Source organism: Bombina bombina, chromosome 2 (assembly GCF_027579735.1).
Source record: "Bombina bombina isolate aBomBom1 chromosome 2, aBomBom1.pri, whole genome shotgun sequence".
NCBI lineage: Eukaryota > Metazoa > Chordata > Amphibia > Anura > Bombinatoridae > Bombina > Bombina bombina.
In genome coordinates, this window is record NC_069500.1 from 447023687 (window position 1) to 447047825 (window position 24139).

The following is a 24139-nucleotide window of genomic DNA, read 5'->3' on the forward strand; positions in this document are numbered from 1 at the left end:
GTGCTTGCGTGTGTCATTCCCCCGGCAGAAATGTATCACATGAAAAAGCAAAGCACATGTAGGGCTTACCTGTAATACTCTCTTGGTGCTTTCAGTGTTTTTTTTACTACATTATGTGCTTTGTTTCCAAACTACTAGAGCCCCTACTAATACTATATGGTAAATCCATCATCTTCTGATTTATGAAATATATATATATATATATCATTTTATTTTATTTTTTATTTATTTTGTCATAATCTGCACTTATTACTAAATCCTTGAAGTAGAGCTTAGTCGTCAAATTTTAATAGATTTTTTTTAAATGGTTTTGCATCTCTGTTGTTAAAGGATTTTTTAACTTCATTGGACTACTTACACTCCTTTCAGGCATTTCCTAAATTGGCAGTAAAATAAATAAGTTTTTTCTAAAATGAATACAATAGTTTGTTTGCACCTCACATGCACAATAGCTTTACTAAAGAGCACAGCGAAGAGCTGCTGTATAGGGGATGGCCGTTCGTATCTACTTGACAACGATTAACCTAGAAATCTTTGGGAGTTTCCTTCCATAGGCTAAATGACTCTGGCTATACAGTATGTGACTGCCTCTGTTTTTACAAGTCCCCATCTAAACAATAATAAAAGCAAACAGGGGTGGGAGCCTGAAACTGCAAAAAGCAGGTTTTATAAATTGCTTATTTTTTTTACAAAATCATGTAAACATATTGGGGCCGATTTATCATTGGTCTGTCCGACATGATTCACTCAGCAGATCATGTCCAACAGACATCGATGAATGCCGACAGTATACGCTGTCAGCATTTATCATTGCACAAGCAGTTCTAGTGAACTGCTTGTGCAATGCTGCCCCCTGCAGATTTGCAGCCAATCGGCTGCTAGCAGGGGGTGTCAATCATGCTTATCTTATATCTGTTTGTAAACCAGGGCCCAGTACTTATAGAGAACACTAAAAAATTATCATTTTATTAGTTATCTCTTCTATACCTCACCAGGAGTGTAATTTATTCTTCTGGCTGTGCTTATATTGCCTGTCAAAGGCTAAATCAGCTATTTCAATTGCTGAAATAAGGGTAAATGAGCTACTTGTAAACAATGTAATACACTCTAGCAGGAAAAATGAATCACTGAGAAATAATTAAAGCTACATTTTGGGTAAACTGTCCCTTTAAGTAGCTGTAGTCTAAATTAACTGCTCAAACCAGCTTCAAAGCTACAGCATATTTGGGTTCTGTCTATTTATTTATTAATTATTATTATTATCTGCTATTTGTAGAGTACCATCAGAATTTGCTGCACTATAAACAAAGGTATAATATGCAAAGGTAGCATGTATAGGAGACAGGTGGTAGAGGGCCCTGCCAAGAGTTGCACTGTTGTAAATGAGCTCTTATGAAGGTGATCTATAAAACAGCTGGGCTTGTAGGCTTACATGCTAAACAGCTGGGCTTGTAGGCTTACATGCTAAACAGCTGGGCTTGTAGGCTTACATGCTAAGGGGGTTCAAGGGGATGACAAAAGGAAGATATGAACTGAGGTAAGAAAAGATTAGTGTATATTGTATGCACCCCTGAACAGTAGAGTCTCTAAGGAGCACTTGAAACTACAGGGGCCATTCTAGAGAAGTCCTGTAGATGGGAATGTGAAGAGGTAACATAAGAGGAGGAGAGAAAGTCATGAGCAGATCTAAGGGAACAGGAGAGTATCTGGAGACAAGGTCCAAGGTATAGAGGAGAGCAGTGTTATTGAGGGCCTTGCATGTTAGAGTCAGGATTTTGTGTTTTATTCTAATCTTCTGTGTAAAGTGGGCAATTTGCATTTCAGCACGCATTTAGCCTTGCAGCTCCCAAGTGGGACTTTAATGTATTTAACCACCTTTGAGCACCCAAAAGCACCCTCTAGAACTGTCCCTGGTTTAAATGTCCTTTAGTTCATAGTAATTAAAGATTAAACATGTTTATACTGTGTATGTGTGTGACTATGTATGTGCATATATATATATATATTTATATATATATCATCCTTTTATATAAGATATAAAAATAAATATTTTGGGAGGAATTATTCTGCACCTTCAAAATGATTCTTGTCTAGACTGTACAAGAGGATTTCACTAGACTATTAAGCAATCTATTCAAATCATTATTTCAATAAACTCAGTATACGTTATTTTAGGGCTATAGTATTTAAAGTGATTAAATTAAACTCCTTTTGGACATCTGTATTTTATTATTTTTAGCTAAAATGTAGAAGGTTCCAGGAGATACAGACATGTCAGTGATATTATCAGTGATCAAGGCAGACAGTAATGTAGACTTGTCATCGCCTAAATATAAATACTGATAAAGCAGATAATAGTCACATGATTACTAAGAAAAGAAACTTGTGTGACTATAATCTATTTGCCTTAGTAGCCTTAATATTCAGGTGACAAGTAATTTAGGTAATGACAATACAGAATATTACAACCAAAACCAGAAAGTTGCCTTTGCGTTACTAAATGTATTCATGATTGTGTTGACTGTGTTGTGCACTTTGAGAACAAAATTGAACAAATAATATATTCTACAAATGTTAAGACTTTCTGCTATTTCTGCTATTCCAGACCTTTTTTTTCTTGACAGAAGATTTAATAAGTTATTTAAACCAAGAGGGACAAGCAGAGTGTTTCTACAATTTATGTTGTTTGCTTCTGTCGACCGAGTCTGGAAACTTTGCCATTTCAATCTTTTTTTTATTCACGTCTCTCACACAGTTAATGCAAAATATATTCTACAAGAACATTCTTTTGTACTGAATGTGCATTCAAAAAGCAGGTTGCAATGTTTTAGTAATAGAGAGATCCAAGCCTTGAAAAGGAGAGACCCTATACCCAGTTGCAAACAATAAGTGATAGCAGTGAGTTTAGTTTCTTTATGAGCATAGGGTCTCCAGCAACCTTATATAGGGGCACAGTCAGAAGAAGAGGGGTGACTAATGCTGCCATTGCCAAAAACCTACTACTAAAATAATGAAGCATTCACTTGGGAAATGTCACAAGAGTGAGAAGGGCCAATGCCCCCTTGTACCCCCTATAGTTTATGAGTCATAGGTATTGATGCAGAATAGCTCCGATGCACACTGCAGTTATTTCTTATACAAATACATCTTGATGTTTATTTCAGACAATAGATACATTTTTATATTGTAAATTGCCTTTTGATGTTTGTGAACAATGGAACATGAAAAAAATATCCTAGAGCTACTTTGCTATTTATGTTTTCATTTCACTGTATTTAGCAGAATTCCTCCAGGGCAAGGGGCGAACAAAATGATCAGGAGCATCCCGTTAGCAAAAGCTATGATAATAATAATAATCATTTTATATATAGAAGAATTTTCTGAGTTCCTATCTGTAGCAACAAAGCAAGTGACATTAAACCAATAGAGAGCAGGGTTCTCCATAGTGTGACATCACATAGATCTTATAAGTGTTTGTTATATAGCCTCAAGGCAACACAGCAGTAACTTTGATAGCAAAAGTTGTGCTGTGAAAATGCAAGCGCCTCTGCAATTTAACACTTACTATTTTAAAGCAACGTTAGCTAAACCCACAGCTCTGGATTCCTTTGCTTGTTAGGGGGGATGGATGTTACTGTTAGTGAGAACATGGGAATGCATTGCAGTACATTTTTCCCTTAAAGGCTCCATTCTTCTAAGCATGAAATGAAGCCAGAAATAAGTGAAGAACAATTACCTTTATAGACTAGCTTAAACTTTTATGGCAGTGACCCTTGGGGAGAATTTAAAGGAATATGGAAGTCAAAAGTTCAGATCCCTGAGTTTATCAGGGTGCAGATTAGTATGTTCTGGGCACATACCTGCTTTTGCTAGATATGTGCATGGCGAAAAAATTCGGTTTGGTTCGATTCAGATTTTTTTTTATTTCGGTTTCTTATCGATTCGAATTCGGAAAAATTTGAATCAATTAGGTTCGGATTCGTTTCGGATTCGAATATATTCGGCTGGATTCGGTTTGATTTGGTTCGGAAATTCGGAATTTCGGTAAGTGTTAGGTGGGATTAGACTAGTATTATGTACCGTATATTAGGTGTAACCCATAGCAGAGTGATATAACCTAATATACTGTACAATACTAGTGTAATCCATGGCCATCCGAATCTACCGAATAAATCCGAATAAATCCGAACTAATTCGGATTTATTCGGTAGATACGGCACTATTTTAATTCGGAAATTCGGATCGATCCGAATCCCGAAATTTTACGAATTCGGCCGAATTTCCGAATCGATCCGAAACGAATCGCACATGTCTAGCTTTTGTTTTGCTTTTTCCATTTCTCCTAAGCGGCAGCTACCACATATTTCTATGCTAGGGCTATGTCCCTTTAACTTTCTTTTGTGCATGTTTCCCATTTTTATTTAGCTTGGTTTAAAGGGAATTAAAATGTGTTCCTTATGTGTGTATAGTAGATATGAGCAAATAAATATTACTCATTGAAAAGGTCTGCAAACTAAATAAATATTTGAAAAGCATTTAAATGGATATAAAACTCATAATTCAGATAGAGCATACAATTTAAAACAACTTTCCAATATATTTTATTATTACATTTTCTTGTTATCCTTTATGTTGTTATGTAAGCTCAGGAGTGTGAATGTGTCTGCAGGATTGTATAGCAACAGGTTCTAACAATGTTATATATCAGCAAGAGCACTAGAATCCAGCACTACTTCCTGAAATGTAGTGCTTCAGGCATGTGCACACTACCTACCTAGGTATCTCTTCCAGGAAGAATAACATGAGAACAAAACAAATTTGATAATATAAGTACATTTTAAACTTTTTTTTTTTTAAATTGTATTCTCTGTCTGAATTATGAAAGACAAAATTTGGGTTTCATGTCCCTTTAAATTATAATTTTATTAGTACAATTTGCATTGTTTGCAGTCCAGGACTGTACCCTAGTACACGCCTCTTTTTTTATCTGCTGTACTGTGGCATTTGAGAAAGCAATATAATTAGCACCTGCACTTATCAGACAATCACTGTGTATAATGTAGAAGGAGTAGGCTTCTGAAGTCTGGAGTATGCACTTGCAGGAATTGGGGGAGAAAAAAAAGGGGAACAAAATAATTAATAAAAGTATGTACATTTTGTATTATACATAATTAAACATTTTATGATGAATTAACTTGGGCTCTAGGCCCCTTTAACCTTTTTGTTCTTCCTACAATTGGATGCTAGAGGGAAAGATACAGGTCCACAAATCATACTGAAGAATTAAAAAACCCATCAAAAAAAAAAAAATTAGTATTACAAATATCTTTAATATTATTTATTTTTTTATCTGCTGAAAGAAAATGTAATGTTGTATAAAATGTCTTTCTTTATTCTGCCCACTTTTTCACTATTGTTTATTACTGAATTGTGTTTTTTACACAGTCCCTGGAGAGGCTGCAGCAATCCCCTCGCCTTATAACATTCCACATAATGATTATAGTATCAGTGCAAAAGCTTGTACTGTATAGATATTTCCTTTAAAGGGATATGAAAGCCAAAAATTTTATTTCATGATTTAGATAGAACATGTGGTTTTAAACAACTTACTAATTTACTTCTATTATCCATTTTTCTTTGTTCTCTTTGTATTTTTTGTTGAAAATCAGGGACATATACTTAAAAGTACCTGAAACCCAAAATTTTTCTTTCATTATTCAGATACAGAATACAATTTTAAACAACTTTCTAATTTACTTCTATTATCTAATCTGTTTCATTCTCTTGGTATAATTTGTTGAAGGAGCAGCAATGTACTACTAGTTTCTAACTGAACACATGGGTGAGCCAATCACATTCAATATATATATGCAGCCACCAATCAACAGCTAGAACCTAGTTTCTCTGCTGCTCCTGAACTTGCCTAGATAAAACTTTCAGCAAATGATAACAAGAGAAGGAAGCAAATTAAATAATAGAAGTAAATTGGAAAGTTGATTAAAATTGTATTCTCTATCTGAATCATGAAAGAAATGTTTTGGGTTTCATGTCCCTTTAAGAGCCGTACCATTTCTGGAGCACTATATGGCTGCAGTTTGGCAAGAATGTTATCCATTTACAAGAACACTAGATGGCAGCACTATTTACTCCCATGTAGTGCTCCAGATGGCCTACCTAGGTATCTCTAGAATATCATGGGAAGAAAGCAAATTTGATAATAGAAGTCAATTGGAATTTTTTTTTTAAATTGTATTCTCTGTCTGAATCACAAAATATAATTTTTGGGTTTCATATCCCTTTAATTGTCCTAAGGAAAAGAAAACAACACTGGAGATTTCCATGGTTTGTGTTACATGAGTGCAATTTTATTTTAACTTTTACTAACAAAAAGACTGAGTTAAATGCTTTTACAACATTTGTTTGTATGCAGATCTGAGATCTAAATGCTGTATTTGCTACTAGGCTGCGCATATATACAAATTACTTTAAAGGGGCATATACCACAAATATAATTCTCTAGTATTTTATTATTACACTGTAGTTTTCATATATCTATGTGTTTAACCCCTGCTCCAGAGCAGCATGCATTATTGCGACCTAGCTGAAAATCTGGTTAGCCAATGTCAAGTGTCATATGTGCATGTAAATCACCAGCTAGCTCCCAGTAGTGCATTTCTGCTTTACTCCTTACAGAGATGAAACACATAGTTAAATGCTAGCAATGGTATAATAAATAAATGCACTAAAACAGAGCGTTTTCTTTTTGCACTTGTATATCGCTTTAGTGTCCTTTTAAAGGGATACTAAACCCAATTGTTTTCTATCATGATTCAGATAGAGCATGCAATTTTAAGCAACTTTCTAATTAACAATTTTTGGTTCGGCACCTGGGTAGCGCTTGCTGATTGGTGGCTAAATGTAGCCACCAATCCGCAAGTGTTACCCAGGTTGCTGAACCAAAAATGGGACGGCTCCTAAGCTTACATTTCTGCTTTTTCAAATAAAGATAGCAAGAGAACAAAGAAAAAATGATACTAGGAGCAAATTAGAAAGTTGTTTAAAATTGCTGCTTTAACTGAATCGTGAAAGAAAAAATGTGGGTTTAGTGTCCCTTTAAGTCCCAACACCCTAAGGATGATATTGGGCAAATTCCCTTACATGGAGAGATATTTGCAAACTTGGTAATGGGAGAACCAAAGCCTTTCTGATACCTTTAAACTTTATAAACAGTATGACATTTTTTTCAACCCTATTGGAATCATTTAAAATGAGTGTCTATAAAAACAACCTTTTATTAACAAACCTCTGTAAACAAAGGAATTGCTAGGGCAATGAGATGATTGTAGATACAGTGCTTTCATCATCTACAAATCCTTTTCTGTTCCTGCATGGTGCTGTTTGCCAACATACTGCTGATATACCCTTTAACTGTATCTTTGCTTACTGATAAGTGAATGCATACAGCCAATTAACCCTTTGCTTGAGTTTTAAGGCTTTGTTTTCTCTTTTTTTTCTTTTTCCGCTGTAAACCTTTTCTCTGCTTCTAATCTGCTGACTGAAGGCTGTTAAAAATATGGTTGGAATGGTAAGTAGATAATAATAATAGTAAATTACCAATTACAATACAATGAAATGATATTATTCATATATTTGACAAATTCCGATAAACAGCAGATATTATATTCCACTAATAACAGATACGAAAAGGTGAAATAAAATAATAAGTATTTAAAAACAAAATCACTCCTTTTACCTTTATTTTAATAAAACTGGGGCCCATATAATCCATATGCAGCAAATTATTATGACTCAAACAGATGCAGTCAAAGGTGCCCCCAATGCACTGTAGACCTGGCACGTGCACTAAGTGCCAGTGATGCCTGCAGTACTAACTGCACAAGGGCTCCAACAGAGTTTATCCCGCAAATCTGTTTTATTGACAAGCATAGATATATTATTATTATTGAAATAAAGGACGTTTTTTAATATATATATATTTATACACACACAGTATATACACATATGTATTATTTCAATGTGGTGCAGATATGAATGAAATAAAAATCATGTCCCTTTAATTAATCTTTACATGAAATCCTTTCTAGAGTAATTACAGCTGTCATTATTTTTGACACTACTATGGCTCTTGAAAGCAAGCTTGCAGATTACTGCTGGCTAAACTCATGCTTTGCAATTAAATGCATTTCTGCTGTTGCATGATTGTACCAACCTAAATTCATTTTGCTGCGGCTTGGCAGTTGCACAACTTCACCCACTGCTGCACGATTGTTGTCACTTTAAATAATGCGCACACATAACACATCCATTTCCTGCTGCTTCCACCACAAAAGAGTTATATATAGAACTTAGATTATCTATACATTCTAAATCCTCAATGTCAAGACCTTGATCTTAGTGTCATTGTGTACCAAATGTACATGTTAGTTGAAGCGGGTCATTTTAGCACTACTGACCTGCAAGTGTGATTGGCTCACTGGCCATGACTGTTTAGTACCAGCAGTTCTCTGCCTCTCCCGGGCGGTACTTTAACTATGTGTTTAATCATTTCCAGGGGTTTAACTATAGACTTGCATGTTTCATAGTGCTAAAATACATGCTCTACTGAGCCAAAGCATGTACAGTCTGCTGTCAATGTCTTATTAAAGAGCTTGGGTATTTGCACCATACTAGAACACCTTAGTGGAAAAATAAACATATTATTAGCCAGTTAATTCTTAGCTGGTTGTTGCTTTTGTACCTGTATTGACTGCAATCTTGCATCCTTTATTTTAAAATATCTATACACATTTCATAACAGGTCTCTTTGAAAACTATCTTGTTGGAATTACAATGTATTGTGTACTAGGAATAAAAAGAAATATCTTTATAATTGGTTCTATGTTACAGAAACTATTTTCTATACATTTAAAAACATATTGGTTTGCAAACTTAAAAAAGTAAAGATCATAATAACTGTTATATCAGCACTAGTCAAATAATCACCACTTGCTCTTTCACAATCACAATTAGAATAAAAAAAATAGATGGTTTGTAATACCTTTACTATTTACATGTTGAAATAGTTAAAATAGCAATGCCTGAAAAACAGCTTTCTTTAATTAAAGTTATTTTCCAAAGCAATATCCTCAAATGCCCTTTAAAATAATGCAGTTGTTTTTGTTTTTAAACAAAAGAGGAAGACGTTCTAGAAAACAAAATGTTACAAATACATGAAGTGAAATAGATATTTCCCTAAGCAGCATGACAGATAAGCAAGAAAATATTTGTTTTCCCCCAAATGAAAAAGAAGCACAGTCATAATGATATACATGGCACAAACTTAAGCAGTGGTCCAATGTCAGATTATCTATCTGCTTTTGCCCAGTGCTGAAGGAAATCTGCTCACAAATTTGTGGTATTTTACCACAAAAGGGACCAAAGATGTAGAGGTGTTAGAGGAAACATCATATTTTTTTTCCATAAAACATAATTTACAAAAATGTCATATAGGTTGTTTAGAAAACAAACAAAATAATATTTTTAAACAAATGTTCTTGTTTCCATGCTGTAACATGACACACCTCTAAAAGACTTTTTTTTTTTAAAGAAAGTGACTGGAAACATCCTTAAAATGACAAATATTTTCTATTTCTGGTGTGCATTAATAGAAAATGTAATGATACAGAAACTGTTTATTTGCATATAGTAAACAGTATGTAGGAACTGTAGAAATCAATTTAATGTTAATTTAAATATGTTTCTGAACTAACCCACATTGTACTAACACATTTTTTCCCCTGCAGTTACATCAAGTCCTTGTACAGCTTCAATCAGGGGACAAAGAACACGACTTTGCATCTGCCCCCATCCAAGTGTCCATCAGTGTTCAGCTCTGGAGATTACCAGGATGTCATGAATTTCTGGCAGCTTTAGGTACAAAATATCTGCCTTATAACAGACTTTTCTGCCTGGTTCAATATGTGAATATATGTAGCTAAATCAAATGAACAAAACAGTTATTTCTACAAATAGCAAAAATCTAATGAGGAACAAGGAAGCCAGTTGAAGGGAGGAGAGGATAATCTGTGAAGAGCTAAATAAACGCATGCTAGTGCTGGGGTAAAGGCAGATATGCTGTGGTAAAGAAGAGGGGGATACCCAGAGAAAGTGGGGAAAGAGGCAACTAAACAAGGATAAAATGGAGACAGCTGGGTAAAAGGGTGAAAAAAAACTTTTTGGTGAGAACCAACTTCTCTAAGCACCCTTGGGAAACATACCAATATTTGTGTGTTGTCATCCAGCTATGTAACTTTACCTTTCTAAAACCAATTCAGGACCCCCAAAATGCAGTTTAGATATAGATCAATATCTTTTCCCATCATATCATCTAAAATTTGTTTAATTTAGTGCCACAACAAAAAGCTAAAATTTATCACTTAAAGGGATACTAAACCCAATTGTTTTTTTATTTCATGATTCAGATAGAGCATGCAATTTTAAGCAACTTTCTAATTTATTCCTATTATCAAATTATTATTTTTTTGCTGAACCAAAAATGGTCCGGCTCTTAAGCTTATATTCCTGCTTTTTCAAATAAAGATAATATGAGAACAAAGAAAAATGGAAAATAGGAGTAAATTAGAAATTTGCTTAAAATTGCATGCTGTGGGGCCGATTTATCAACTCTCTGTCCGACACGATCCAATCAGCAGATCATGTCCGACAGACATCGCTGTATGCAGAGAGCAAAATGCTCTCCGCATTCAGCATTGCACGAGCAGCTCTTGTGAACTGCTGGTGCAACGCCACCCCCTGCAGATTCTCAGCCAATCGGCCACTAGCAGGGGGTGTCAATCAACCCAATCGTATTCAATCGAGTGGATTTCCCGCGATGACTGTCCGCCTCCTCAGAGCAGGCGGACAGGTTATTGAGCAGCGGTGCTGCTTCATAACTGGTGTTTCTGGCAAACCTGAACGCTCGCCAGAAACACGGGCCTTCAAGCTCCATACGGAGCTTGATAAATAGGCCCCTCTATCTGAATCATGGAAGAAAAATTTGGGTTTAGTATCCCTTTAAATAATCTTCGCTTTTTCTTCTGGCTGGTTAGTTTGGTTTCAATACAACCAGGTTTACACATAAGTGCCCTGTATTTTGTGGGACATTCCTGAATTGGGACCTTAGTCCCACAATGCCAACCTTCTCTTTGAATATTCTACCTCCTTCTAGTACTAGAGATCATAGGATTATTGCTACCCATAAAATCCTAATTGAAGGTGGAAATGTGCTTGGGGTTATAAACAGGATTCACCCACTGAGAAGCCAGCTGCAGTTATCTCTGCACATCATGCAACTGTGGAAATACCTTCCCTTTAATCCTTCACAAGCCTTACACTTATATGGCAACACCAACTTATGCCCCACCTTCAAGACACAGATACATTTAGCACCACCCACATTTGCTGTTAAGCTCGACCAATTAAAAACAGCCCCAGATGTACAATATAAAATGTTGGCAAGTGTGCATTCTCCCAAAGACAAAATTAAACTTTCATAGATTTAGATAGAGCATGCAATTTTAAGAGCCTTTTAAAATGTAATTCTACCATTACATTTACTACATTCTCTTCTTATAATTTGTTTAATTTGTTAGAAGCATACCCAGGTATGCATTGATACTCTGTATGTTTTTGCAGAGGCTAAACACATAGGGCCAATTATCTAACATTCACCAGACCACATGTAAAAACCACACTAACATGCATGGGCTGCCCTCAGTAGATTAAAAATAAATAAATAAATAGACTGTCCCTGAGAGATGCTTCTCATAAAAACTAATGGGGCTTGCTGAAAAAGGACATTTTGCTGGGGAGAGCAAAGTTAGCAGGGAACACGTTAAAAAAATCAAATACTGCAGCCAATACAAATCAAACTACCCTGTTTTTAATGTACAGTAGAATAAACTAAGTTTTTTTTAAAAGTATGAATTTCACAGCATGCACAATGTAGTTTTGTTACTATTTGTATTGTGTGCACTTAATGTATTTTTTCCTGTATAATTTCAATAATAATTGTCATTTTTCCATAAAATAATTTGCAGAACAATTTGGATACTAATTTCAAAATGTTATTAAACAATACATGTTATCACTGCATGTTTTCATTTCAATATTTCATTTATTAGTTTCATGAGAATTTTAAATGATGGGTTTATTTTTTGAGCCCTATTGTAATGTAATGTATGCACCCCTTCACTTAAATACAGGAAACACCCCTTTGTGAGACACATCGCTCTCAAGGTAAAAAATTGCCTATTGAAAATTCCACCAGTGGCTTCACAGTACTGGTGAGATTTATTCCAGAATCATGCAAGCCCAGAGATCTTTAGATAATTGGGGCCATAGTTCTATGCATTCAACAGTGCAATAATAAAATGTGCTAACTCATTAGAGCATCTTGTTTTTGAAACATTATGGGGTCGATTTATTAAAGCCTTCGGCAGGCTTAGCCCCGCCCCTACGACTGCAGGTTCTCACAGGAGAACCTGCAGTCTGTATTTAATAAGCAGCGGTCATGAGACCGCTGCTTCCCTAACCTCTCTTAGGTGGCTCCTGCCCGCGCGTGATTGGCTGTGCGCGGGCAGGGGGCGAGATTGCACGCAAGTGCAAAATAGCGCTTGTGTGCAATGCTTAATTCCGGCATCGGAATTCAGTCCGCCAGAGGTGAGCTGCGGTGGAAAGGGGCGCGTATGTGTGCCCCTGTCTGCCGCAGCTTGATAAATCGACCACTATGTCCCTTTAAAATCATTATAGGTTTTCTATAACAAACAAGAAAAATCAATACATTTCATACTTTCTTAACTCTGCTTTTAGTGCCATATCATGTTTACTTCTACTCGCACTGACATGCAGGTGTTTTGTTACTATGTTTATGTTCAGGTTTTGACCTATGTGAAGTGGGCCAGGAAGAAGTAATATTGAAAACTGGGAAACAAGCCAACAAGAGGACAATGCAGTTTGCCCTTCAGTCACTTTTAGCACTTTTTGGTATGTATTTTACTTTAAAAAAGGCCATTTTCCAAATCCTTGATTAATTGTTTTGATCTGTAATAAATATTTAAGCTGTCATAACAAAATAAACCACCGTTGTGGATAATGTTGGTCCTTGCAGCAGCCCATTGAGGTTGGGATTTGTGCACAAGTTTCTTTTAATTTTTCTTTGCAATAGATAAACAGCCATGGCTCTTTGTATGTTGTCAGCATGGGCAAACTTGCTTTCCGTTTAATAAGTGTATAAACTGCTGCAATCATTTGCTCAGTGAATTATAATTTAAGGACCATAAAACCCATGTTCTTTCATGATTCAGATAGAACATACAGTTTTAAACAACTTTACAGTTTACTTCTATTATCTAATTTGCTTCATTCTCTTGGTATCATTTGTTGAAAAGCATACCTAGGTAGGCTCAGGAGCTGTGAACTAGATGCTGATTTGTAGCTGCACATATATACTTTGTGTTATTGGCTTATCAATGTGTTCAGCTAGCTCCCAGTAGTGCATTGCTGCTCCATCAATAAAGGATATCACAAGAATGAAGGCAAATTGATAAGTAAACTGAAAAGTTGTTTAAAATTATATGATCTATCTGAATCATGAAAGAAAAAAATCTGTTTATTACAAATTCAATAGTTTCTCACTAACAAATTCATCATTTTCAACAACAAAAAATATACAACAAATAAAGTTGTATACTGTTACATCAACATCTGAGAAAAAAAAATGAATTGCATTGATAAAGAATGATTTATTAACTTACTTTTTTTTAATGTCAGATTCTACAGAGCTTCCAAAACGCCTTAGTCTTGACAGTTCATCATCCCTTGAATCTCTAGCTTCAGCTCAGTCAATCTCAAACCCAGTGTCTCAAGGGTATCATGGTCATCTTTTCTCACCCACTTGTCCTGATGGAATGGCTTCAGATGCCATATCGGTGTACAGTTTGAGTTCAATTGCATCATCAATGAGTTTTGTTTCAAAAGCAGACTGCCTTGCAGAAGGAGAGCACAGATTACGCCAAGACCATGACAGACCAAAAAATATTTATCCTCTTAGACCTTGCATGGGGAGAGGTCAGTCCTCACCACAGACAAACAAAGAGGAGCAACAAGAAGAATATGATGGGTTTTCCATCATCAGCAATGAACCGCTACTGTGCTACACAGAGAACACAGATCCAAAATTAAAACAGGATAATATGCATGAAACAATTAAAGTATCTGTAAATCCAAAGGGCAGTATAAGCACACCAAATTCTCCTGTGAAACTGTCTCTAATTCCAAGTCCAAATTCACCATTTCAAAAAGTTGGAAAAGTATCAAGTTCAGATACTGGGGAATCAGATCAGTCTAGTACTGAAACTGATAGCACAGTGAAGTCACAAGAAGAAAACAACCCAAAGCTGAATCCAGAAGAGCTTGCTCAAAAAATTTTGGAGGAAACTCAAAGCCACTTGATTGCAGTTGAACGTCTTCAGAGGAGCGGCAGCCTTATAAATAAGACAAGTAGTTCCCCTGATGGGGCTTCAACACCCACTGGAAGTTCTATGTTTAGATCCTCTGAAACAAGTGCTTTTAGTAGACCTGCTCAGAAAGGCATGCCCTCTCCAATAACCGTAAAACCAAAACCTCCCACGAGGAGCTCTTCTCTTCAAAAAGTGAGCTCAGGATATAACAGCCCAGCAAACTCAGAATCCTCATTAAAGGAAGGGACAGGTCTCCATAGTGGCCAGCCCTCTCCAAGTTCAGATTCTCCTCACTTCAAACTAAAATATCCTAGCTCACCATATAGTGCACACATATCAAGATCTCCTCAGAACATATCACCAAGCTCAGGACATCAGTCTCCAGCAGGAAGCACCTCATCTCCAGCTCTGTCCTATTCCTCCACCGGATCTGCTCGATCCAGCCCTGCCGATGCTCCAGACATTGATAAATTAAAGCTTGCTGCAATTGACGATAAAGTGAAAGCTATTCATAACCTGAAGATGTTTTGGACAAATGCACCTCAACATACTTCAGGTCCAATTAAAATATTGAGAGGAGCTCCAGGAACAATGACATCCAAGAAAGATGTACTTAGTTTGTTGAACCTGTCTCCAAGGCATAGTAAGAAAGAGGAAGCTGCAGATAACCTTGAACTAAAAGAATTATCTATCCAGCAAAAGAATGCTGATGGTGCACAGCAAAATCCTCCAAATGGACACAAACACTCGGAAAACATAAATGTAGCAAATGTGACTAATTCTGCACCGCCTAATAATATTCCAGGAAGTATACGCAACATAAAACTGACATCTGGCAATGGATATAAGTTCCTTTCACCTGGAAGATTTTTTCCTTCCTCAAAATGTTAAAATGTCTTTTTTATACCACTTTTACGCCTGTAATGCTATTTGTATGTAATATTGTTTATGTCCAATTGCCTTCATTAAGAAGAAAGACTAAAATATTACAAGTGAAGCAGTGGTTGTAATGGGTGTGTGTACACGTGTGTATCTAGTTGCCATTACCAACATACATTTGTTTTTGTTTCTTATCCTTTGTTTTTTTCTCTATAACAACAAATATATATATATATATATATATATATATATATATATATATATATATATATATATATTTGTTGTTATAGAGAAAAAAACAAACGATAAGAAACAAAAACAAAATCACTTTTAATTTTATTCCCCTTCAATAATTTACCTCAAACATTAAATGTAAAATATCAGTGAATTACTTTTACGTACTTTGTAGAACAATCGATTCTTTTCCCCACAAAATCCACCATAATAATAATACTGAATAATCATTATTTTGACATATATTAATGTTATTGTGTTCAAAAAAGGCACAAAATCTAGACACATTCATGCAAAACATTTATGTTTGTAAATCTTTTCTTAGAGAAGTCTTCTGTATGACTTTTCTCATGCACACAGCTCTGACATGCTCATATTGCTGAAAGTAATTGTTGGCACACCATGTATTCACAAGTATATGGTTTACCTGCATATGCTAAGACATCAGAACAAAATGTTTAATCCTTTCATTTATATCAAATATGATTAATCTATATAATGATAAATAATTATATTTGCTGGGGTTGAGCAGAACCTCTAGAACGTTTAACCATCTTATTCACTATCCTTTGGATACTTATAATTTCCACCCAAAGTCATCCCACTACAAAAATAGCTTTAAATGTAAAACATGACAAACTATAGACCTTAATCTTATCATTATTATCATCATCATCATCATTATTAATGCTACTTCTGAGAATTCAAATCATTAGAATTTTGAAACTGAATATAGTTTTAACATAATCAACTATTAAAATACATAATGGTTACTCGTAAGTTTTATGTTTAATATTCATTTCTGTATTTGGGGATTTGTGATGGCTACAATAAACAATAGTGCACTTTAAACTTGTATATAGTAACTATCAATGTCAGTATAGACAATCCATCATTTAGCTCCAGCACTCATTGTGAAAGAAATTTCTATAGATGCATTTTTGGGGAAAATTTCAAATTTTGCAATAATTATAGAGATTGAAATCTTAAAATAAGATTACAAGTGGAGCTAAAAAATATTAGCGCTACTGAGTGCTAACATCACTCAAGTTAAATCAATAGTGCTCCTTTTCTTGCACTAATATAACAAGTTGAAAGTAAAAAAATGTCACTTGTGTGAAAGCCTCAGGCTCGCTAACATCTGGTGGTTGGGTAGCATGGCTGCGCTAACTCCCTTTCCCCATAGACTTCTACAAAACCCTGTTCTGACTTTCGCTTGCCCCATAACCCAAAGATTTGCAAGGCCAAGTGCATTAAAGTCAAAGTGTATATAAGAAATACTTGAAATAGCATTGTTCTTTACAATATATATATATATATATATATATATATATAATATAGAAGTACCTGCTCATAAGAGGATATTAAATGTATAGTGATGGATTACCTGCCACATAAATACACAGGCAGGTAAACCAGTGCACGGAACCCACAAAATTAGTATTATATATATAAGAAATAATGTAGGTGGGTTAATCCAGCACCAAACTATTAATACACCTCTAGTAAATAGTTGAGAAGCTGTGTAAAAAAGCCACAATGAGCCACTGGATCTGAATCAAAGAAATACAATTTATTAAAAAATAAACAGACATTAAATGCTCAAATACATTCACCGTTGGTGAATTAACCTATATGTATTTGAGCATTTGATTTAATGTCTGTTTATTTTTGAATAAATTGTATTTCTTTGATTCAGATCCAGTGGCTCATTGTGGCTTTTTTACACAGCTTCTCAACTATTTACTAGAGGTGTATTAATAGTTTGGTGCTGGATTAACCCACCTGCATTATTTCTTATATAATATATATATATATATATATATATATATATATATATATATATATATATATATAAAACGTTCTCTTCTAAGTGAAGAACAATGCTATTTCAAGTATTTCTATTTTAAAAACAAAAAACATTCACATTGTTTTAAAGGGATATGGTATATGAAAGGGTGTTTTACTGGGAAGGGCACAAAGGTGTGTGTGTGTGTATATAAATAAATATATGTGTGTGTGCTCAAACATATGTGCATATACAAACACATATACACATACATATACAGTATATATAAATATATATATATATATATATATATATATATATATATGTATACACATACACAATTGAGCTCTTGTCTGTTAAATACTGTGATATATATATATATATATATATATATATATATATACATACATATCACTTTAAAATGTTTTAATACATTTATTTAAATGTTAATTAACGGAAGTATAAGGTCCATTAAAAGGGTGTCGGCCACATGAAACGTTCTCTGGTAATTCTGCTTTACTATGAACTTGTAAAATTAGATCTTAACAAGGTCCAGAGATATTAATAGTGCACCCTTGTAATCCAGGCCTAAATGTATATTACCATCTTGAATAAACCAACATTTTGTTGTCAGTCTTGCCGAGGTATCTCCTTTCCAACACAAACTTGTCCTTCAGCCATTGTGCATTACAAGAAGTACACAACTGATACTAATGTATTAGTTTAATATTACATTTAAACAGCGTTATTATTTTTCTTTCATTCAAAAACATAATTTTAATATATTTAAATGCTGCTCTTCCAAATATATAGTAGAATTTTGTTTTATTTAAGCTTCATTAAAGTATAATGTCCCTTTAACTTTGTACCTTTTCTAACTATATTACAAACATTTGAACGTTTCCTTCTGTGGTTTAAGGTTTATGGCTATTGTATTGGGTGTCTTGGACGAATGTGTGGAGGGTGATTCTAAACAACAAATTCTGCTTCCCTGAAATATTTTAGCCATAATCAGTTTACAGTATCACTTTTGTAATTGTACTTTGTAATTCTAATCTTAACACTACTGTTGTATCCACATATCCCTATGCAAAATTTCTGTCAGTGGAATTTGTTTGCAGAATTTTTTTCATGATGTAATTGGAAACCAAGAATATGTAAATAGTATTGTTAACAAAGCTGCATGCATGTTTTGTGAACTGAGCCCTTGACATACATCTGTGTTTGTGTATCAGTGGGTTTGATAGAGTACCATATAGAGAAATTCAGATGAACTTCACAGTTCAATAAGCACTGTGTTTAAATGAACATAAGAAAAAATTCTGTACCAATATGTTGTCCTCGGATTGGTCTCCTGTACCAGTGTTTCTGAATTATTTTGTAAATTAAAACTCTTTTTTCCGGACAGGACTAAACTTTTTATATATTATAAAAAATTTACCTTGTAAAAAGAATTTCATATTTTTTATTGAAATTGCAAAAAGGCATTTGGCCAATTTCTTTGTGATTTAAGTGTTTATTAAAGCATGGAATCTCTATATATAATGTGTCATATGCCAGCTAAATTGCTTAAATATGGTCGAAGCCATAAATGTCTTTTCTACGGTGCTGCGGTTTCCATACCTTACAGTATGAAATTAATATGACGATCCAAATAAAAGCAATTAAAGAAATTGGCATATCATTCTTTGAAAAATGACCATCTGTACTGTGAAATGCCTTACATCTTCTATTCTTACTTGATCCTTGACTACTTGATAAAAGTATATTTTCATAATTACTCAGCTACAAGTACATTTTTAAAATTCAAGGTAAGAGATCCAAAAAAATGTTGAAGTGGATAGTCATTCATCCTGACAAGACAGATACACAGACTAGTATGTTGTTAAAATTAACAATTTCCCATAGATTTAAACTCTGCAGCTGGTATAACAAATCCCATTAAGGGGAAACCAATTTTACAGTATTGTCTCTTTAAAACTGGTTTCCATATATATATATATATATATATATATATATATATATATATATATATATATATATATATATATATATATATATATATATATATAAGAAAAAGCAGGTTCGTGATAGCGGCGCAAAAATAGGTAATTGCTTTAAAGGAAAACCCTATTATAGGGAAATTTATTTAGCACTATGCTGCCCCAAATTACTTATTAGGGTTGTGGGATCCCCAAAAAACCCGCAACCCTAATAGACAAAATATTAGACCAAGGAATAGTAAAATGAAATGGGCGCTCAGTGTAGTAGACTAAAAATTACTATACAGGACAAGATCATTTCTGCAGGTGAGAAAGTGTTGTAGGTAGTGAAAACAAGGAGGTGCTGATAGAAGAAGAACAAAGGAGGAGTATTTGCAAACAAGCTCCCGGTAGTAGATATCCCCTGCACGACACTTACCTCATACGGATTGAGGTTAAGGAGAGTAAGTAGAATCCCCTGAGGGGATAGTGTGATTTGTAACACTGGGATCCCCCCTCCTTTTCTTCGGCTTCACTCTCAGTATCACCTATGGACTTTAACCTTATTGTATATTGCATGTTTTGACTCTGCATCGATATCCAACTTGTCACAACTTGGTGTTCTAAGTTCACTAGCACTAATATATTGTTTATTGTGACAGTTCCAATATATACATTGTACTTAAAACTGTATGATTAACTATCAACTGTGCACTAACGGAATGTTTGTACTGATTTCTATTTTTCCTTCTCATAATCAGTTCTGTGTATCTAATTATAGGTATCGTTTGATACATTGTGATACTGATATTGTATTGGTAACTATATTAGCACTAATACTGTTATTTTTATTTATATATTTATTTTTATTTCTAGCTAAGTACTTATAGTAATTTTTAGTCTACTACACTGAGCGCCCATTTCATTTTACTATTCCTTGGTCTAATATATATATATATATATATATATATATGTGTGTGTGTGTGTGTGTGTGGAGAGAGGAAAAATCTTACAGTTTAATCTATAGGTATATTGTTATTCGTAACACCTCCTATATAATCTCAGGAGAACTGGTGCAGACCCTTAAAAATAATTTTTTACAACTAAATGAAAAAGAGAAAAAAAAAATTAATTAAACCCTTTTTATAGATTAAGGAAATTCAGCACTCTTTTCATTTTGAACAATATTACATTTTATATATATACTTAATCACCCCTCATATACAAGTGAACTTCAATGTGAAAATCCCATACATAAGTAAACAATACCGTTGAAAAATTTAACCATATATTTCTACAAAATGTCATATCCCTTTAAAGCTATAACACAAATCTTTTTGGCTTAGATAGGATTGTCCATCCTGCTTAAACAAAATCAATGCTTAATATTCACAGAATAAGCTTTCTGGTTTGTTCCCAGAGTCAGTTCAACAACTAAAGTATAATATCACCGGATTGTCCATCCCGCATTAGATACAAGAACCAATTCTGTTTGCTTTTCAGGAGCCGACTCCTCAGCTCCCAAATTTATTCTCACTTAAAGATGAAACACAGGCTCCTTTAGCATCAAGATTATTATTATGCTATTTTAAGAGAGCACTTGACTTATGCTGGGCCATACAAAGCCTCCTGCTGCTGTAAAAATGACCGCGGTATAGAACCGCACTTTAGGTCCAACAGCACTTGTTAAACTCTGCTCCTCTTACCAGGTCTGTTGGTGTTGCTGCTGTTCCTTCACCGTTCGATTTGTCACCACTAAACACATAATGCACTTGCCATGGAAGCTATCCTACTCAGGGCTGTCTTTAACACAGGGCAAAAGGGGCAGCTGCCCAGGGCCCAGTCTCTGTTGAGGGGCCCAAGAGTCCTAAAATTTTTTTATTTTTTTTTATGGTTCATAGCAGACTGCTGATGTGACATGGGGAACACACACATTCAGTCCTAATACTGTCACAGTCAAAAGTACTCTGCTTATATATATATATATATATATATATATATTTTTTTTTTTTTAAAACTGTTCCAGATCGTGCCGGTGTCATGTGACATGCCAAGCTATTGCCATGTGCTGTTTTAGATGTGCACTGTGCAACACTGAATGCAAAGCCCTAACTCGGCATCCAGCCATTTCCACTGCATCAGAAAATGTCCTACTGGAGTTACCACTGTTACCAGGTAACTGCTCTGGTTGTGGGGATTGTTTCTGGGTAGGGCTGACTGTAGGCGCATGCAGCAGAAAGCTGGAGCGGCAGGCATGTGAGGATTTGAGTATCTGTGCAGCTGTATACACTGCTCTCTTCAGTCTTGAGGCTGTATGACTTGTCTCACACTGTATCCATGCAGCCTTGGGCAGACAGCATCCAGTCTACTGGTCCCCTTAGCCCTGCTCTTTCTGCTGTGGCCCTAAGATCAACTAACTGAAGTTTTCTAGGGGAACAGTGCTTTGTAGAAAGGTGTCAGTGGGAAAAATAAGTGAGTGCACACACGCCCCTCCCCATGCAGCATTGTCTAGTGCAGGGTGAGAGGGAACTTGTTCCTAGCAAAGAAGCGACATTTGCTGCTGTGGCTGATGTATAGGCCTCTAGTTATCAAAGTGTCTACTTACCTGCCTTCGCCGGCCCAATACGCCCGCCTAAGCTCGCCTACCATCGCTGCCGCGGACCTGAATAAGCTCGCCAAAGTTATCAAAAAAGCTGTCAAAAAGCCGCGCACCAAGTACGGGGTGATGATCAGCGGACTGTGATAGTTATCACTCATTCGATCTCGCTGCTCTTCGGCTTTTTCCCAGCTTTATTGATACCCCTGTCACTAAGCACCCACACAAAACTACACTGTTCTACCCCCTATACCGGCGCCGCCGGAGCCCCCCGCAACTAAATAACGTTATTAACCCCTAAACTGCCGCTCCTAGACCCCGCCGCAATTATAATAAATGTATTAACCCCTAAACTGCCGCTCCCGGAGCCCACCGCCACTCTAATAAAATTATTAATCCCTAACCCGCTGCTCCCGGACCCCGCCGCCCCTACATAATACCTATTAACCCCTATCCTGCCCCCCTATACCGCCGCCACCTATAATAAATTTATTAACCCCTATCCTGCCGATCCCGTACCCCGCCGCAACTAAATAAATTGTTTAACCCCTAAACCGCCGCTCCCGGACCCCGCCGCAACCTATATTAAACTTATTAACCCCTAATCTGCCCCCCCTACACCGTCGCCACCTATAATAAATTTATTAACCCCTATCCTGCCCCCCTATACTGCCACCATATATATTAAACTAATTAACCCCTAAACCTAAGTCTAACCCTAACACCCCCTAACTTTAATATTATTTTAATAAATCTAAATAAAATTACTATTATTAACTAAATTAATCCTATTTAAAACTAAATACTTACCTATAAAATAAACCCTAATATAGCTACAATATAACTAATAAATATATTGTAGCTATTTTAGGATTTATTTTTATTTTACAGGCAAATTTAAATTTATTTTAACTAGGCACAATAGCTATTAAATAGTTATTAACTATTTAATAGCTACCTAGTTAAAATAAAGACAAATTTACCTGTAAAATAAAAACTAACCTAAGTTACAATTACGCCTAACACTACACTATCATTAACTAAATTATTCCTATTTAAAACTAAATACTTACCTGTAAAATAAACCCTAAGATAGCTACAATGTAATTAATAATTACATTGTAGCTATTTTAGGATTTATATTTATTTTACAGGTAACTTTGTATTTATTTTAACTAGGTAGAATAGTAATTAAATAGTTATTAACTATTTAATAACTACCTAGCTAAAAGAAATACAAAATTACCTGTGAAATAAATCCTAACCTAAGTTGCAATTAAACCTGACACTACACTATCATTACATAAATTAAATTAATTATCTACAAATACCTACAATTAAATACAATTAAATAAACTAACTAAAGTGCAAAAAATAAAAAAAGCTAAGTTACAAAAAATAAAAAAATATTACAAGATTTTTAAGCTAATTACACCTAATCTAAGCCCCTAATAAAATAACAAAGCCCCCCAAAATAAAAAAAATGCCCTACCCTATTCTAAATTACGAAAGTTAACAGCTCTATTACCTTACCAGCCCTTAAAAAGGCCTTTTGCGGGGCATGCCCCAAAGAAATCAGCTCTTTTGCCTGTAAAAAAAAAACACAATACCACCCCCCAACATTACAACCCACCATCCACATACCCCTACTCTAACCCAAACCCCCATTAAATAAACCTAACACTACTCCCCTGAAGATCATCCTACCTTTAGCTGTCTTCAGCCAGCCGACCACCGATGGAACAGAAGAACAGAAGAGGACATCCGCAGCGGTCGAAGTCTTCATCCAAGGGGCGCTGAAGAGGTCTTCCATCCGATAGAAGTCTTCATCCAGGCGGCGTCTTCAATCTTCATCCATCCAGAGCGGAGCGGAGCCATCTTCAAAGCAGCCGACGCGGAGCCATCTTCATCCACCGACGCCTACTCGCCGAATGAATATTCCTTTAAGTGACGTCATCCAAGATGGCGTCCCTCGAATTCCGATTGGCTGATAGGATTCTATCAGCCAATCGGAATTAAGGTAGGAAAAATCTGATTGGCTGATCCAATCAGCCAATCAGATTGAGCTCGCATTCTATTGGCTGTTCCGATCAGCCAATAGAATGCAAGCTCAATCTGATTGGCTGATTGGATCAGCCAA

General features: G+C 35.3%; 1 protein-coding gene across 1 annotated transcript in view; it reads left to right on the forward strand.

The window, feature by feature from the left end:
• TTC28 (tetratricopeptide repeat domain 28) overlaps positions 1-17112 on the forward strand; it is a 951873-nt gene extending 934761 nt beyond the window's left edge. Inside the window, exons 20-23 of the mRNA XM_053702081.1 lie at positions 7562-7585; positions 9804-9933; positions 12937-13044; positions 13831-17112. Coding sequence (XP_053558056.1) covers positions 7562-7585; positions 9804-9933; positions 12937-13044; positions 13831-15410 — 1842 coding nt within the window. The 3' untranslated portion in view covers positions 15411-17112. The remainder of the gene's footprint in view (positions 1-7561; positions 7586-9803; positions 9934-12936; positions 13045-13830) is intronic.
• Positions 17113-24139: the final 7027 nt, after the last annotated feature.